This window comes from Mus caroli, unplaced genomic scaffold, assembly GCF_978045245.1.
Source record: "Mus caroli unplaced genomic scaffold, Mus_caroli_1 scaffold_4, whole genome shotgun sequence".
Taxonomy (NCBI): Eukaryota; Metazoa; Chordata; class Mammalia; order Rodentia; family Muridae; genus Mus; species Mus caroli.
In genome coordinates, this window is record NW_028227259.1 from 89,285,792 (window position 1) to 89,302,339 (window position 16,548).

General features: G+C 38.5%; 1 protein-coding gene across 1 annotated transcript in view; it reads right to left on the bottom strand.

The window, feature by feature from the left end:
- Window positions 1-380: 380 nt before the first annotated feature.
- The window catches only part of LOC110295270 (transmembrane protease serine 11E), a 47,571-nt gene continuing 31,403 nt past the window's right edge, over window positions 381-16,548 (bottom strand). Inside the window, exons 5-10 of the mRNA XM_021163757.2 lie at window positions 15,192-15,355; window positions 9,821-9,859; window positions 8,140-8,320; window positions 6,350-6,609; window positions 3,618-3,760; window positions 381-1,716 (exon numbers count right to left, since the gene is read on the bottom strand). Of these exons, the coding sequence (XP_021019416.1) occupies window positions 1,555-1,716; window positions 3,618-3,760; window positions 6,350-6,609; window positions 8,140-8,320; window positions 9,821-9,859; window positions 15,192-15,355 (949 nt within the window). The 3' untranslated portion in view covers window positions 381-1,554. The remainder of the gene's footprint in view (window positions 1,717-3,617; window positions 3,761-6,349; window positions 6,610-8,139; window positions 8,321-9,820; window positions 9,860-15,191; window positions 15,356-16,548) is intronic.

The window sequence follows — 16,548 nt, forward strand, 5'->3', positions numbered from 1 at the left end:
TTTCCCCAAAGAGTTTATTAAATAGAACAGTAATTCAGAATATTAAATATTGACAATTCATGTCAGTTTTTATACCTTATTTTAGACAAGTGTCAAATTATCAGTTGATATGTGAATATGATTTGAGTTCATAGAAGTCAATATTTTTCATGACAATCTTGGTTTTCAATATCCTATGGTACAACATGCTATATTATGTATTCTCTTTGAGTCTGTATACAATGAGATGATTGCTGAATGCATTGGTGAAAACTTACCATTAACATGTCATAGACCACAGCATCAGTCCTAAGTTCATTACATTCTGGATCATTTGGATATAGGATATCTAATGGATCAGCAATAATTTATCAAAGTAAGATCACAATGGAGGCCAGGATCACATTGTTTCTTTCTCTTCAGTATTGTGTTAAGTGGGTACCTATTCAGCACAGCATTAATGTAGCTTCCAGAATGCCTTCCCTATTTTGTCGACCCATCAAGTAACATCTCAGTACAGATGAATGTACCATGCCCACTTCTCATGCACAGGCCAAAAGTTCTGGCAGAGAAAGCAAATCTGCCATCATTTCAAAGAAAAAGTCCAAGTACCAACTACAATCACATGACTATTACTACACACCAATATCTGAACCTTATTCCAGTCAAGATCTGCAGTTTGGAAGAGGTTAAGGATAATCCCACCAGAGTCGTTAGTTTAGGCTGAGTCTTTTTAAATTCCATTCAAGTATACAATTATTTTACCACATAGGGTGAGGTGATTATTTTGAAATAAACCTTTAATTTACCCTCAAACCTTGAGAGAATTTACAGTAAATTGATTAGTAACGTACACCACACCCTCCATTCCTTCATTAATTTTCATGTTATGATGTCAAGCAAGTAGGTGAATTGTGTATTTCATCACTGGCTGTATATTGGCATCCTCTGCAAGACAATTGCAAATAAATAATCTTTGCTTTGGTTTGTTCATGACAAGTACATTACAAAGAGTTATTATGTAGCCATAGGAAGCAGTAGCTCTTGTGTTGTTCTTGTTAGTTATTTAGGAAAAAAATTAAGTTATATGTTAGTTTCTCTGTTTCCTCAACTTCTCCAACATAGAATTTTGAACAGTCTGTTGCTGCATTTGCTTGATCGTCTTTTATACTGAATATGATCATTCCCCCAGGTTCTATTTTAAGATATCACTAATGTAAGTTGTTTTCTTTTTATATTTTCCTTATTCCTTATCTTACATTTGAAAAGAAGAAGTTAACTAATGTGAGAGAAGCTGATGAGTGAAGGAAAGGGTTGCTTCACCTTGGATGTATGCATGAATACTTTAGATGGTTGAGCTGAAATTTGGGTGACAAAACACTTGTGGAAAATTAAATGGCAGAGTTCACCTGGCAGCAGCAATATGCTCCTGTAAAAGCAATGCTGGGAAGGAAATATACACTTCAGATTGTTCAGTGTGGTGTTTTGGGCCCTCCTGGTTTGCAAGGCTTCTTTTCCATTTGTGTGTCTCCAAGAACAGTCAACAGATGAAACCATCCATTTCATCCCTCTGGTTTAGATACCAGTGTTGGAAGCAATCCAGTGTCGGAAGGCGGTCACTCTAGTGTAAACACCAGGCTTATTGGGTTGGCCACATTCATCTCCCCAGCTCACTACTCCAGCAAGGTACCATATATCTCTAACATCTGCAGTAACAAGTGGACCTCCGGAGTCACCCTAAGGAAAAAGAGAGAGGTTGCTAGTTTGTAACTCAGCCCATGAGGAAGAATTTGCTACTTAGCCAAGCTAAACTATAATGAACATGGTGAATTTCTAGTATGGGGGAGGGTGTTCAGCTACCTACAAAAAGGTGTTCTGCTGCTGAGAGATCAGTGTAGGCCTCAGGTTTCAGTACATAAATGAAATCTTCATTTCACTGAAGAATGAACAGTAATGTGGACTTAGCTGAAACACCACCTCTGTAATATTATCTAACCCACCAGAAAGTGGTGAGTAACCTATTACTGAGAACGAACACGGACAATGGCTTGACTCCTAAAAGTGTGTAGTGCTCTTCAGAGGACCGAGTTTGGTTCCTTATACTCAGATCAGCCTGCTCACAAATGCTCATGATGTAAAGGGCCCCAAAAGGGAGTCAATGTCAAACTCTATATCTGGAAAAATTACGTTTCAGAAATGATGGAGAAGTAATGGGTTTGTCAGACAAAAACCAACCAAACAAACAAATAACAAAACAACAACAACAATAACAAAACAAAGTAACCTTATCATCAACAGACCTACATTAAAAGTATGCTTACAGGAAAGTCCTGAAACAGAAAAGGAATCTTGTAGGTAAAGAGGCATGAAAATCTTTGAGTAAACGGAATTTTCTTCTCCACTTGAATGCTTATGTTATGCTTAGCAATGAAGGAAAACATTGTTTAATGTAGATCTCCAAAGAGAAGAAAATGTAAATAATTGTATTTACTAATATTTAATTAAAAAAAGAATTATAATGAGATTTAAAGGGAGGTATCTTTTCTACTCTATATTCCACTCCAGTGAATAAAAAGTTAATACCATTGGACTGTGGTAAGGTCTATATCACATCCATGTATCTACACCAAGTTAGAGGAATTGCTGATTTTTTTTCTACAAAGAAATAGTAGAGATTAGTAGCAGATACACCAAATGGAAATCCAAAACAAGTAATTGTGTGATTTTACTTAACATTCTGAAATTCACAGGATTACAGAGATAGAGAAAAATAGCAATTGCCTGATATTAAAGGCCAAAGGTGAAGCCAGGAGTTTATTACCCAATGTAGATCTTCAGGGTGATGGAATAAACTCCATATTAACTGCAATGGCAATTCCATAAGTCTATCTGAATGTGGCAAAATACCATATACCTAGAAGCATATTTTTGGGCCACTGTCAACTCCCCGGATTTTATGTAACTACATTTCCCTATAGTTTTATCATAACTATGTGAGAGTAACCATAGAAGAAAATTGGGTACAGAACACACTTGAGGGCTGGCAAGAAGGCTCAGTACATCAAAATCACTTGCCACCAAGCCTGGCTCTCGGCACTCAATCCCTGAAACAGACATGCAGAAGAAGAGAAACCCGCTCCAGAAAGTTGACCTCTGGTTTCCACATGCATGACATGTTACATGCATGTCCACACACACACACACACAATAAAATAGCATGTAGCACAAACTATTTAAAGAATTGAAGCAGAGGCTATCTCTGCCTCTGTTGCCTGCCATTGGATCCCTTTCCCTCAGCTGGACTGACTGGTTAGACCTCAGTGGGAGAGGATGTGTTTAGTCCAGTAGCAACTTGATGTCTTGGGTTGGGAGGGTACACAAGGGGAACTTCTCCTTCTCGGAGAAGGAGGGGAGAAGATAATGAGGGAGGGATTGTGAGGGTGGACTGGAGGAGAGGAGGGAGGGGATGAGACCAGGATGTAAAGTGAATAAAAAAATAAATTACAAGGAAAAAATAGAAACAAAACATGACATGTGACTCATCTGTGAACTCTATACAGCTTCCTGTGAATCCGTAATGATTTTTAAATGAAAGGTGAACAAGTCGTTGTACAGCATGCTAATAGGCAAGCTCTTACCTGGCACGCATCTTTTTCTCCTTTTAAAAAGCCAGCGCACAACATCCTAGGAGTGATGGCTCCATTGTAAGATTGAGGCTGATTGCAGGTCTGGGTATCTATGTAGTCCACCTGTACTTGCCGAAGGTTATTCTGGGTGAAACCTGGGAAAAAATAGTCATGTTTATAGATACCTGTATTTTATAAGCCTTAAAAAGGAAAAATATATATATATAAGTGGCAGAGTGTGTGTGTGTGAGTGTGTGTGTAGGTATGTGTGTGCAGGTGTGTGTGCGTGTGCATGTGCACCTGTGTGTGTGTGTGTGTGTGTGTGTGTGTGTGTGTGTGTGTGTGTGTGCTTGCATGTATTAAGAAAAAGCTGGGGATGTTTGTTTGTTTGTGTTTGTTTGTTTGTTTGTTTGTTTTTAGAGACAGGGTTTCTCTGTTTGTAGCTCTGTCTGTCCTTGAACTCATTCTGTAGACTAGCCTGATCTCAAACCCACAGAGATCTGCCTTCCTATGTCTCCTAAATGCTGAGATTAAAGGCATAAGCCACCACTGCCCAAAGAACAGTAATATTTGAATACTTTCTAACTAGTTTAAATAAACAATTTAGTGCCTAATAAAAACCTCAAGTTGTTTAAGCTCCACAAGATTATGTCTGGGGAAAAAAACTGTTTGGTTACTTAATCATCAAATTGGGTGTATTATCAAACGCTAACTCACATTTCTCACATGGCTAACAGGAAATTATTAGTAGTAAGAAATTCAGTAGGTAAAGCCTAGTGTGTCATGTCTGCACATGCCTGAAACCCCAGTTTTGGGGAGGCAGAGACTGGTGGATTCTGGAGGTCTGTTGGCCACCAGTCTAATTAAAACATCTAGCTCTAGGTTCAGTAAGATATCCTATCAAAGCCAGGCGTGGTGGCGCACACCTTTAATCCCAGCACTTGGGAGGCAGAGGCAGGTGGATTTCTGAGTTTGAGGCCAGCTCTGGTCACTCTGGTCTACAGAGTGAGTTCCAGGACAGCCAGTTCTACACAGAGAAATCCTGTCTTGAAAAACCAATAAAATAAAATAAAATAAAATAAAATAAAATAAAATAAAATAAAATAAAATAAAATAAAAAGACATCCTATCAAAAACAAAAGTGACAGCTCATGCTGGTGAGGATGTGGAGCAAGGAGCACCCTCCTCCATTGCCTGTAGGAGTGTAAACTTCTACAAAAACTTTGAAAATCAATATGGCAGTCCTCAGAAAATTGAAATCAATATACCTCAAGACCCAGCTGTATCATTCTTGGGTATATACCCAAATGATGCTTCATCCTATCACAAGGACACTTGTTCAACTATGTTCATAGCAGCTTTATTCATAATATCCAGAAACTCAAAACAACCTAGATATCCCTTAACCAAAGAATAGATAAAGAAAATCTTCACATGGGAGGCAGAGGCAGGTGGATCTCTATAGTTTGAGGACACACTGGTCTACAGAGTGAGTTCCAGAACAGCCAAGGTTACTCAGAGAAACTCTGTCTCAAGAAGAAAAAAAGAGTTTCTCTATATAGCACTGGCTGTCCTGGAACTCTCTTTGTAGACCAGGCTGGCTTCGAACTCAGAAATCCACCTGCCTCTGCCTCCCAAGTGCTGGGATTAAAGGTGAGCGCCACCACCCAAGAAATGGGAGTGGATGGGTAGGGGAGTGAGAGGGGGTGGGTATGGGGGACTTTTGGGATAGCATTGGAAATGTAAATGAAGAAAATACCTAATTTTTAAAAACAAACAAACAAACAAAACAAAACAAAACAAAACAAAACAAAAAACGTGAAACATGTTCTTTATTGGTTAATCAGAAAACATTGATCTGCCCAGAAACTATTTGATCAGTACGAGTCCACAAACCAGCCATTCACTGGCCACTCCCACAAGTTCTATGCTGCTATTACCCCTTGTGGGAGCCCCCAACCCTTTTGCTTGCTCTTGGGACCCTTCTTCTCCTATAGGTTGCCTTATCAAGCCTTGATATGATGGTTTATACCTAGGTTTATTATAACTTGCTATGCCATGTTTGGTTGATACTCGTGAAGAGAAAGAGATGGGGAGTGGATCTGGGGTATGTTAAGAGGTGGGAATCGGGGGACTGGAAGGAGTGGGGGGAGGGAAAACTGTGGTTTGAGTGTAATGTATGAGAGAAGGATGATTAAAAAAAAAAGACATCTTGTTTCTAAATAAATAAATAAATAAATAAGAAGGTGAAGAAGAATGAGTGAAACCATCTGTCATCACCCTCTGGCCTATACACACTCACATCACAACAAGTATATAAGAATATGCATGCACACACACACACACACACACACACACTTCAGGTGTACACACTTGTTTAAAATAAAAGAAAAAGAGATTCAGTGGCCAACAGGCATATCTGCTCCTTCGCATAACTTTACAATACCATTACAGTAAAAGCAATAATGCAATAAATAGAGGCTGTGGCAAGAAAGAATGCATGTATCTTCTAAGTGACATAAAGCCTGCCTTAGCCTGAGTTCACATGAACAGCCAGCGTATTTTGTAAGCCACCATGTGGTTGCTGGGAATTAAACTCAGGATCTCTGGAAGAGCAGTCAGTGCACTTAACCGTTGAGTTATCTCTCCAGCACAGCATATTTTGATATAGCTCTCAGTTCTTTAAATGCCTTGGAACTCCAAACTAGGTCAACGAGACGTGATTTTTCTCTTCTGATGCTCACCATCATTTTTCAATGCTCCAAATCCTGTCACAAACATCCTCTGCCCCCGCTGAAACTCATGGTTTGCATCAGGGAGACAAACCTTATGCACTGCATTTGTGCAAGGGACCGGCTTAGACAGCTCTGCCAGTGCAATGTCATAGTCATGTGATGGGTATGTGTATTTTTCATGAACAATTATCCTCCGGATGCCTGTCGTCAGTTTTGGAGGTTGTAATGTTGCCCCAAAGGTAGCACTCCATCTGGATGGGTCCTTGTGTCTACCAAAAACAAATAAATAAGTAAAATAATGGTAATAGTAAAGTATAGCTTACTTTGACACCAATGTAATAATTTGTAAGGAATGATTTTTATCTGCAGGTAGCCGTATAAAAATTTTTAAGTTATAGTTCATAGCAACAGAAATTAAACTCTTTCCAGTCTAAGATCTGGGCTCTGGATTCAAGCCAGGCAGAGAAACCACAGGGTGTTCTTCCTAGATCAAGTGTAAAACCACGCATCATGATGTCCACTGCAGATACAGAGGCCTTTACCATCAGTGGCTACAAGCAACATGTGCAAAGAAAAATCCTACAGTGATACATATGCAGCTGGAGCCATGGGTCCCACCATAGGTTTTCTTTGGTTGGTGGTTTAGTTCCAGGGAGCTTTTGGGGTACTAGTTGGTTCATATTGTTGTTCCTCCTATAGGGCTGCAAACCCCTTCAGCACCTTGGGTCCTTTCTCTAACTCCTTCATTGGGGACCCTGTGCTCTGTCCAGTGGATAGCTGAAAACATCCACTTCTGTATTTGTCGGCACTGGCACAACCTCTCAGGAGACAGCTATATCAGGCTCCTGTCAGCAAGCTCTTGTTGGCTTCCACAATAGTGTCTGGGTTTGGTGGTTGTATATGGGATGGATCCCCAGGTGGGGGAGTCTCTGGATGGTCATTCCTCTAGTCTCTGCTCCATTAATGGGAGGAGAGGCCCTTGGTCCTGTGAAGGTTCAATGCTCCAGTGCTGTGAATGCCAGGGCCAGGAAGCAGGAGTGGGTAGGTTGTTGAGAAGGAGGAGGGAGAGGGGATAGAGGGTTTTTGGAGGGGAAACCAGGAAAGGGGATAACATTTGAAATGTAGATAAAAAAAAATCTAACAAAAAATGTAAAAGTCCATTTTAATGCTTTAAAAAAGAAAAAAGAAAATCCTACAGTGAATGATACTGAATACATCCTACGTGCCCACATCCTCTTCATACAAGGATGTATATTTTTCTGAAGTCTACGAAGGACAAAGATAACTTTTTAAAAAATTGCCACTGTGTATATGATAAATATTTTGGGTGCCAGGTTAAAAACTCAACATTTCATTCTAAAATACATCAACTATTCAGTTGTAAAATTTGCTACTTTGAATTTGTTTCACACTTCCTTATTTTTCTTCTTGTAATATCCTCTCAGGGATCAAACCTACCATCTGCAGAACCTTGGGTTCTGATAAGAATATGCAGTGACTATCAGTTCCTCCTTTTGAAAACAAGCTCAAAATTCAAACAGGACTTAAAGTTCCCATATTCTTTAGCGAGGTATCATAAATTTATCAATGAGTAATTACACCACAGCAGTGTACTCTGGCAACATTTTCATTTCCAGAGACCATAAAACCTTTTTTGAGATCCCCACTATATTTTATGGTAAACATGCTATTCTCTATTTGTGACACCCTTTCTCAAAACTCATCAACTATTTCATGAATATATAATGTAAAATCACACTCACTTTCCCTAGGCCCCATCCTCAAAGGTCAGGACTTACGTTCGAAAGCAGTGAGCAGCAGTCACAAGCCATGTGTTGTTGATCAAAGTTGCTCCACAGCGGTGGGACCCATCCCACCGCAGGCTGCTTTGCCATGGCCACTCTTCCTCTTCTACTGGTGTCCCTCCAACAATCCTCACACTAGTCTGTACTGTAGATTTGTTCCGTCGTGTCCCACAACCTGCCAAGTAGACAAGAGACAAATTAGCAATTGTTTAAGCATTCCAATTTTCTAATAGATCAAACATCTTCTCATGCTTTTATGATTCTGTAAATAATAACATTTTATTTAGTCAATGTCTACTCAGGTTGTGAAATTGTCTTAGACCTCTCTAATCATTTCCTTGCTTCCATACTAAATTAATTATGACTTCTTTCATGCTTCCTTAAGGGCAACACAAACAAAGGCATTCCATCTGTGTTTGTCAGTTGTTTTGTTGGTATTCTCCCTCAGCATCACTTACAATTGAGTTTCTCCTCAGCCTGGGTACCACTGCTACTTAGAATCATAAACGTTTTTGTTATGAGTGACTATCTTGTGCATCATAGAAACCTTTGTAGAGTTCCTCCTAGTCAAGAAAAGATAACTACAGTGATATTTGCTCATGCAATCATGATGGAAAGGCTACAATGGGGCATGATACCTTCTGAAATAGCAAGGCCCTGGGATGGAGAATGCTGTGTTAGAATTATGTGGTCATGAGTTAGTCTCAAGCATCTAGTTATATCAGAGTATAAGCTGCTTTGGGCAGATCCAGGTTGTCCATTTTGCTTCCTTTTTGGCTAACACAAAACTAGTACATCCTAGATTGCTAATCATTATTGATGGCTAGAATATGTCATTTAGATAATGGGATTATATGTTTAGTTCTAGGATAGTGATATTTATGAATTAATCAACATACTCAGCTTTTATCTTAATTAATTACATTTATTTACTTCATGTGAATATATTTATATCTACAAACTGATGTGTGAGTGTGTGTGTGTGTGTGTGTGTGTGTGTGTGTGTGTGTGTGAAGGGTAGAGCACAGCCTGCAGTAGTTGGTTCCCTACTTCCTCTATGTGAGTCCCAGGGATTGAATTCAGATTGTCAGACTTAGCAACAAGTAAGTGCCTTTACCTGCTGAGCCATCTTACAATTTTAAAAATAAATAATATTCTGTTACCAATTCTGTAACTAGTAAATATTTTCTTTAAATAACTATGATTGCTCAGCTATAAGAGAATGAACTACTAAGTCTAGAAATTTCTAGGTTTTTAAATTTTCATATTTAATTTTGTCAAATACACCACAAGTCTACAATTACCTGCAAATTCTATTGTAAACAAGCAATATCGAAATGCTTTTATTTAGAATAGATTGACATTTATTTTCTGTCTATAGCTAAAAAAATAATAATAACACATGCAAAGGGTGGTTTTGTTTTTTCTTCAATAGTTGTCTAACTCACTCCCCTCCGTTTTCGTGGTCTCAGGCACCTGTACACCCAATCTGAAGTTTTCCCAATCTTGCTGTTCCTTACTGGAACTCAGAGACAAAACAGAAGGCCATGAGATAGGCACAAATCATGCAAATTATTCTGTCACTGGAGAATCCACCAAAAGCACATGTAAACGTTCTAGAGTGTTACCCTCCTGCAATCAGGTAACACAATCATAATGAATACATTCAACTTACAATGGTTGAAATAGTTGTCTGATTCTGTCTTGTTGATTTCTAAAATAAATACAAATGATGAATAAGACAGGGTGAGCAAAACAAAATTTCACTGTCTGTGCTTTTCAACCCCAGACAGCTGATAAAGCTCTAGGACAGTATCCATGGGTTATAAGGAAATAAATATAGCTAGGTTATTACAGACATGCATTTTTGTATCATTTCAAAGAGGAAGGGGGGAATGAACAATGAGCCTGGGGCTCTGGTGTGGACAAGAAGCACCCAGGTAACTTGTTTATAATGTAAATTACTGTTGCATTTCTCAATAACTTTGATTTAGAAGTTTTGTTGAAATCTAAGAATGTGAATTTTTGTACCAGAAAATAAGATTCTAGAAGTCTGTACCCCCTCTTTAATAAATATCTAATTAAACTTCAATATTGATTCCCTGAACGCAACGGTAGTTTTATGAAGCATCACTTCAGAATATTTATATATATATATATATATATATATATATATATATAAATAAAACATAGTTCTGCACATGTAGCACATTGTTCAACTCCATGATAACATTTAAAAATAATTACTCCATACTAATTTTTCTTTCTGCTAGGGATTTAGATTCATAGACTGCCTCCATATTCAGAGTCAACTCAATTGATCTTGGTGACACTCAGCAGTCAGGACCTAACCGTCTGCAAACATTTGCCCAAATAAGGAGTAAAGAGTATGGTAAGCATTCATATTTCCTGACTTAATAGTTTTACAGTGGTCAGAAATATTCTCTTTGATCACATATGACAAGGCAAGTTTCTAAATGAAAAAAAGTCATATTAAAATATTAATTTTCCTTCTGCTGTTTATTAATTTTGATATACTGGGAATTTTATTATAGACACTCTTTTTATAGCTTCTCCATCTGACCATTGTGGGGAAAATGCAAGACATAACGAGGATTGATTATTGGGTCTTAGTAACTATTCAGGTACTTAACAGTCTGTTTTCTTTTTTTTATAGTTTTTTTTAAACTTTTAATATTTTTATTACATATTTTCCTCAATTACATTTCCAATGCTATCCCAAAAGTCCCCCATACCCCCCCCCCACTTCCCTACCCACCCATTCCCATTCTTTTGGCCCTGGCATTCCCCTGTATTGGGGCATATAAAGTTTGCAAGTCCAATGGGCCTCTCTTTCCAGTGATGGCCAACTAGGCCATCTTTCCATACGTATGCAGCTAGAAACAAGAGCTCCGGGGTACTGGTTAGTTCATCATGTTGTTCCCCCTATAGGGTTGCATATCCCTTTAACTCCTTGGGTACTTTCTCTAGCTTCTCCATTGGGAGCTCTGTGATCCATCCAATAGCTGACTGTGAGCATCCACTTCTGTGTTTGCTAGGCCCCGGCATAGTCTCACAAGACAGAGCTATATCTGGGTCCTTTCAGCAAAATCTTGCTAGTGTATGCAATGGTGTCAGCGTTTGGAAGCTGATTATGGGATGGATCCCTGGATATGGCAGTCTCTAGATGGTCGATCCTTTCATCACAGCTCCAAACTTTGTCTCTGTAACTCCTTCCGTGGGTGTTTTGTTCCCAATTCTAAGAAGGGGCATAGTGTCCACACTTTGGTCTTCATTCTTCTTGAGTTTCATGCGTTTAGCAAATTGTATCTTGTATCTTGGGTATCCTAAGTTTTCGGCTAATATCCACTTATCAGTGAATACATATGTGTGAGTTCCTTTGTGATTGTGTTACCTCACTCAAGATGATGCCCTCCAGGTCCATCCATTTGGCTAGGAATTTCATAAATTCATTCTTTTTAATAGCTGAGTAGTACTCCATTGTATAAATCTACCATAATTTCTGTATCCATTCCTCTGTTGAGGGGCATCTGGGTTCTTTCCAGCTTCTGGCTATTATAAATAAGGCTGCTATGAACATAGTGGAGCATGTGTCCTTCTTACCGGTTGGGACATCTTCTGGATATATGCCCAGGAGAGGTATTGCTGGATCCTCCGGTAGTACTATGTCCAATTTTCTGAGGAACCACCAGACTGATATCCAGAGTGGTTGTACAAGCTTGCAATCCCACCAACAATGGAGGAGTGTTCCTCTTTCTCCACATCCTCGCCAGCATCTGCTCTCACCTGAATTTTTGATCTTAGCCATTCTGACTGGTGTGAGGTGGAATCTCAGGGTTGTTTTGATTTGCATTTCCCTGATGATTAAGGATGTTGAACATTTTTTCAGGTGCTTCTCTGCCATTCGGTATTCCTCAGGTGAGAATTCTTTGTTCAGTTCTGAGCCCCATTTTTTAATGGGGTTATTTGACTTTCTGGAGTCCACCTTCTTGAGTTCTTTATATATATTGGATATTAGTCCCTTATCTGATTTAGGATAGGTGAAGATCCTTTCCCAATCTGTTGGTGGTTTTTTTGTCTTATTGATGGTGTCTTTTGCCTTGCAGAAGCTTTGCAGTTTCATGAGGTCCCACTTGTCAATTCTCAATCTTACAGCACAAGCCATTGCTGTTCTATTCAAGAATTTTTCCCCTGTGCCCATATCTTCAAGGCTTTTCCCCACTTTCTCCTCTATAAGTTTCAGTGTCTCTGGTTTTATGTGAAGTTCCTTGATCCACTTAGACTTGACCTTAGTACAAGGAGATAGGAATGGATCAATTCGCATTCTTCTACATGATAACAACCAGTTGTGCCAGCACCATTTGTTGAAAATGGTGTCTTTCTTCCACTGGATGGTTTTAGCTCCCTTGTCGAAGATCAAGTGACCATAGGTGTGTGGGTTCATTTCTGGGTCTTCAATTCTATTCCATTGGTCTACTTGTCTGTCACTATACCAGTACCATGCAGTTTTTATCACAATTGCTCTGTAGTAAAGCTTTAGGTCCGGCATGGTGATTCCACCAGAGGTTCTTTTATCCTTGAGAAGAGTTTTCGCTATCCTAGGTTTTTTGTTATTCCAGATGAATTTACAGATTGCACTTTCTAATTCGTTGAAGAATTGATTTGGAATTTTGATGGGGATTGCATTGAATCTGTAGATTGCTTTTGGCAAGATAGCCATTTTTACAATATTGATCCTGCCAATCCATGAGCATGGGAGATCTTTCCATCTTCTGAGATCTTCTAGAATTTCTTTCTTCAGAGACTTGAAGTTTTTATTATACAGATCTTTCACTTCCTTAGTTAGAGTCACGCCAAGATATTTTATATTCTTTGTGACTATTGAGAAGGGTGTTGTTTCCCTGATTTCTTTCTCAGCCTGTTTATTCTTTGTGTAGAGAAAGGCCATTGATTTATTTGAGTTAATTTTATATCCAGCTACTTCACCGAAGCTGTTTATCAGGTTTAGGAGTTCTCTGGTGGAATTTTTAGGGTCACTTATATATACTATCATATCATCTGCAAAAAGTGATATTTTGACTTCATCTTTTCCAATTTGTATCCCTTTGATCTCCTTTTGTTGTCGAATTGCTCTGGCTAGGACTTCAATACGATGTTGAATAGGTATGGAGAAAGTGGACAGCCTTGTCTAGTCCCTGATTTTAGAGGGATTGCTTCAAGCTTCTCACCATTTACTTTGATGTTGGCTACTGGTTTGCTGTAGATTGTTTTTATCATGTTTAGGTATGGGCCTTGAATTCCTGATCTTTCCAAGACTTTTATCATGAATGGGTGTTGGATCTTGTCAAATGCTTTTTCCGCATCTAACGAGATGACCATGTGGTTTTTGTCTTTGAGTTTGTTTATATACTGGATTACGTTGATGGATTTCCGTATATTGAACCATTCCTGCATCCCTGGCATGAAACCTACTTGGTCAGGATGGATGATTGTTTTGATGTGTTCTTGGATTCGGTTAGCAAGAACTTTATTGAGGATTTTTGCATCAATATTCATAAGGGATATTGGTCTGAAGTTTTCTATCTAACAGTCTGTTTTCTATTGACAGTTTGTTTCCTCAACTTCTTTCTAAAAATTCTGGTTTTGTCTGTTCCCATACTGAGAATAGCTCCTCACTTGTTTCAATGCCATTCTGCTACTACCTTAATAATTTTAATTATCTTATCTTGCAATCTGTGCTTTGAAAGTGAAGTCCAGTGTGATATTCGAACATGGTATGAACAGAGGAGGCATATGGAACTTGTGTCTATGACGTCTCATCATGCCACTTGCATGTATTAGCTATGATGCTCTATGAAGTCAGAATCCTGGTAAATACACAACCTGGGGGAGCACAGCAAGACACAAACCAAGTACAAGACAGATGTGTCAAACTCAGCACCAAGAATGGAGGGGACACTGGTAGTAAAGGAAGTCATGTCTATGTTTGAAGTAGAAATTTCCAGAACCTAGGAAGGAAGCAATGGCATTCTAATAAGCACAAATGTACAAGACACCCTCTCGTAGATTTTTGTTGTTGTTGTTCAATTTCTGGTGTGTATTAGGTAATTCTTTTAGCTGAAAATAATAATATTGAAAGAAAGATAGAAAAATATAGTCCATTTTCTACCCAGTCTTTCTTCTCATTAATAAACCAAAGCTCTGAAAGAATGTGCCCTATATAAAGGATTAATTTAAGGACATTCCCAAAGATGTCAAAAATCAATGATGCTCTAAAGTGGTTTAGTGTCTACATGTAACAGACATACATCTTCATACATGCTTTAAATCTATATAGATTACCTAAAAGGCCTGACAATACTAAGTCTATGCAGACCATTATTGTTTCCCATTTTTAAAGAATAACTACAAGGAAAATGTGCGTATTCAGAAAGAATGTTTTTTTCTACACTTCTCCAACTCCATGGACATGGATGCTGTGGACCAAGAGGATGATTGTATTTGCATGAACTATAAAACAGCATTGTGTAATCCTTTGTGGTCCCAGAAAAAAAAATAAGCAAACAAAATTATTTACTTCAACTTGTTCAATTACAGGAGTAAAAACACACAAAACTGAATATATGTGCATTACAGTTGTTCACTGGTAAATGATCCTAAGAAAGCAGCTATGACAACACGTATGTTAAAGCTTTTCTATGTCACACTCTCAGAACCCATGTTGGAAGTAACAAGCAGAAGAATATTCAAAGCTACTTTTTCTATATACAACTAGATTCCGTATCCAACATACAAGGTACAATAAAAACACTTCCCAGGAGATAATGAACGCCTGCATGAAAGAATTATGCTTAGAACACTTTCATGAATGAAAGTGGGTCATTAACACCAATTTAGTTTCAAAGCAATGACTTACAGGTGTCAGGACCTCAGCAATTAAAAGGCAAGAGAATTTTCAACTGAATGCCTAGAGCGATTCTAGAATTACTCTATGTAAGAGAAATGGACAAGGCAATCCAACCTACTTTTAATTTTAACTGACTCAGGATCAACATTGGGGGGTCCCGTAGCATACTTCAGCTTTTCACGCAGAACATATTCAATAATTGTATGCACAGTTTCAGGATCCTCGGTAGAGCGAATTCGAAAAATCAGCAGCATGTGAGCCAACACTCCATCATCTTCTTTACTATTGTCCAAAAAATATAAAGAAGGAAGGGAAGGAGGGAAAAGAGATAAAATTGAGGGAGAGAGGAAATTTTGAGTCGAATTATTATGCATGGCTCTCTTGGCTTTCCTTTTTTTTTATAATGATGTGTTTTTTCATCTTAACTAACTTAAATTCCAAACTTAACCGACACTGTCGAGCACAGCTCCCTTTCCTTCCATCCAGCCAGACTCACTGTCTCGTCTCCTATGGTCTGCTAGTGTCTTAACTCAATGGTCTGCTAGCCATTCATGCTTCCCCTAAGCTTGAGCATCTTCAAGGCACAGCGTCGGGAAGGAAGGGTGGGTGGCCAGGCAGGGTTGCTGAGGTACAGAAGTAGAGAAGCTGGAAAGCAACTCGGAAACACATAGCTGGCACAACTTAGTTACTTTTCATTCTGAGGGGCTCGGGTGAAAGAGATGTGACTGGCAACTTCAGGTTTCCCAATGGTATGATTAGAGTCTTGAGTTGGGGGATTCGCCACGCAACCTTTTGCCAGGTGTGCAAAAAAAAAAAAAAAAAAAAAAAAAAGCAAATAGAGAAATTGGGAAAACCATTCAGACTGGATGCTAAAACTTGGATTCCAATAATGCAAGAAGCCATGTAGATGATATATTCCTTGAGAGAATGGACATTTATAAAGTAGACAGAGATACAAAAAGGATTCCATCTCAAGTACAGAATTTTTCAGGAAAAAAAATCCATCCAAGCAATGCCTTGGAGATGTCATCTAAGTGACAGCCTGGGAAGTAATTCAGGGGTGTCATTTGAGTAATATAATAAACAGTTCTTACCCTGTTTTTGGAAAATAAAAATAATGTGTGTTAGAATACATAATTTAAGGTCCATATGTAGTGTTTTACTTAAAATGTTGTATTTTGCCAAATAATTACACACTTGTAATCTCACTACTCGGAAGAAAAGGAAGATTGGAAGTTCAAGGCAAGCCTAGACTATGCAACAAGGCTTTGACCCCAACACAAAACAACAGCAGAAATTTGTGTTCTGGCCTTGCCTATTAGTAATAATTGATAAGGGTTCTGAAATCCTCTTTGGTAAAGGTTTGAAGCATAAAAAATGTAGGATAGAAGAAAATAGGTTTAATTAACTAGAGTAGTGGGCAGGTAATGCAAGATATGAAGATGTAAGAATCTCATTGGGCAGGGTTCTACTTG